The sequence below is a fragment of the Argentina anserina genome, chromosome 2, assembly GCF_933775445.1.
Source record: "Argentina anserina chromosome 2, drPotAnse1.1, whole genome shotgun sequence".
In the NCBI taxonomy this organism is placed as follows: domain Eukaryota; kingdom Viridiplantae; phylum Streptophyta; class Magnoliopsida; order Rosales; family Rosaceae; genus Argentina; species Argentina anserina.
In genome coordinates, this window is record NC_065873.1 from 13824481 (window position 1) to 13826580 (window position 2100).

The 2100-nt window shown below is 37.8% G+C and overlaps 1 protein-coding gene across 1 annotated transcript; it reads right to left on the reverse strand.

The window, feature by feature from the left end:
- Positions 1-482: 482 nt before the first annotated feature.
- Positions 483-1721, reverse strand: LOC126783755 (pathogen-related protein-like). The gene is made up of 4 exons (XM_050509283.1): positions 1572-1721; positions 1303-1435; positions 897-1198; positions 483-811 (listed from the first exon to the last, which is right to left on the reverse strand). The coding sequence occupies exons 1-4, from the start codon at positions 1710-1712 to the stop codon at positions 659-661; spliced, it is 729 nt and encodes a 242-aa protein (XP_050365240.1). The 5' UTR covers positions 1713-1721; the 3' UTR covers positions 483-658.
- Positions 1722-2100: the final 379 nt, after the last annotated feature.

Below are 2100 nucleotides of genomic sequence, written 5' to 3' on the forward strand. Positions count from 1 at the left end.
ATAAAAACCTATATTTTTACTTTTTCATTAACAAAATAACATTTAATAATTAAATTTTAACAAAAACAAATACATATTATATTCAAAATATTATAATTTACCATTATTATTTGAGTTAATATAATTTTGGAGTTATTAAGAACATAAATTAGTTTCATTTTGATACAAATATATAAGAATTTTTAAGTTTTCATTAAAGGTGGGACGAGACGGGACGAAGCGGGATATAAATTATTCGTCCCACGTCTCATCCCACTATTATAAAACGGGACGGGACGAACGTTTTTAGATCTCCATCCCGTCTCGTCCTTACGAATTTCGGAACGGAATCGAAATTTCCGTTTTTTATGTCCACCCCCAATTATATGTCCTCATGCACTCGCGTTTCGCGTACTCTTTTTATCTCATTTGTTGTCTAGCTAATCTTTGATATAGGCATGCAGAAAGAAGCAACATTTTGACACGATATATGCTCCCTCAAATCAAATATTTACTGTGGAGGTGTAATTATTGATCATGAATAGTCTTGTACATACTATGCCCTCCATGCTGCAGCATTTTTTTTTGGGGCAAAAACTACACTATTATTTTTATTTTGAACAGCGGACAGTACTACATGATTATTTACGCTGCATGCACGCAACCTTCTACAGAGGATTTATAGCACTGTGTTCGTGAGGATAGGGCACCTACTTATGACCGCATCATTTCCACCGTAGTTTTCAATTTTGGCACCCTTGGTCAGCCCTCCAATAAGTTCTGCAGGATCGTAATAGAATTCCACCTTTACAACTCTCATCTGCTCATCCACCTGAAACCCGAGTCGACCAAAAGTTAGAAACAAAGTATATATGTACCAATAAATATATTTGAAGATAAAAAAATTAAGAACTCACCGTGAATATTGCGATGCCAAAGAATTGAACCAATTCTCCAGTAGGGGCATACCCTTTGAAAGGACCTTCCATGTACGACCAGTGCCTGAACTTGTAGGCTATCACCGGCGGACCGGAGTAGACTTCGAGGACCTCAATTGCAAAACCTCGAGGGAAAGTAGTAGTGAAGATCTTTTCAGACGATTCCGCTGTTTCCTCTGCTGCTTTGTAGATCTGAAACTCCTCAGGTAAGGAGCTTTGCAGATCCACATTATAAATTCCACCCATGTTCGCAATATCCTTAGTTGTTAGTGGTTCTTTCCCTGCAGATCGAGTATTTATGTCATGAACGTACATATATGTTTCATGAAATAGTAATTAACGGGCGTTAATACATGTTTCATCACACACACACACACACACACACCATTCTGGACGAAAGTAAACTTTTTTGGATCAATTGATTTGAAGTCTTCAGGGTTTGCTTTGTGGGCAATCTCCATTTCGTATGTCTTCAATAGGTTCTGAACCCTTTCTTCCCATGACCCAGCTGGCCATATCTTCAAATAATAACACGCAAAAATCAGGAATTAGCTATATACTCTGATAATATTTTCATGTACGACTGTAGACGGTGGATGAGAGAGAGAGAGAGAGAGAGAGAGAGAGAGAGAGAGAGAGAGAGAGAGAGAGGACCTTGGTTCTGCCTTCTTCAAAGAGCTTGTTAACAACATCGTAGTTAGGAGGGGCACCGGATCTCCATTTTGTGTTCTTCTCTCCATCTCCATACATGTAAGAACGATACTTATCTTGCTGATCGACACGAGAAGATTCCATATTCCCAAGCGCCAAATTGGTTTGCTTCAATTTTATGAATTTTCCTTGTAGAGTTGATGGCCTTTATATATAAGTGGATGGTGTGGATGCATGCATGTGTGACAATGCATTTGACGTAATCGATCACATCATGATCACTGTTGAAAATTAAGATTTAACTAGTACACGTAAAATAAATGTACACGTTCCTGGTCTCATATGACTGTTCAAACCTTTAATCTTCTATATCCCACGTTTTGTTGCTGGAAAAAAAAGTTTGATATACTTGCATCGAAAACAGTTTGATACGATACTAAGTTGCCCGCGGCAACTGGGTAAAATGTGCAGGGCAGAATTGATCAAGTAGGATCTGAATCTAATTTCAAAGTACTAATTATATCGTTCATAT

Bases quoted from the DNA above. Each gene is read 5' to 3' on its own strand.
- LOC126783755 (XM_050509283.1), bottom strand. From the start codon at position 1,712: ATGGAATCTTCTCGTGTCGATCAGCAAGATAAGTATCGTTCTTACATG. The intron at 1,436-1,571 runs GTCCTCTCTCTC...TATTATTTGAAG, and splicing joins TTGAAGAAGGCAGAACCAAG to ATATGGCCAGCTGGGTCATG. The intron at 1,199-1,302 runs GTGTGTGTGTGT...CTCGATCTGCAG, and splicing joins GTTTACTTTCGTCCAGAATG to GGAAAGAACCACTAACAACT.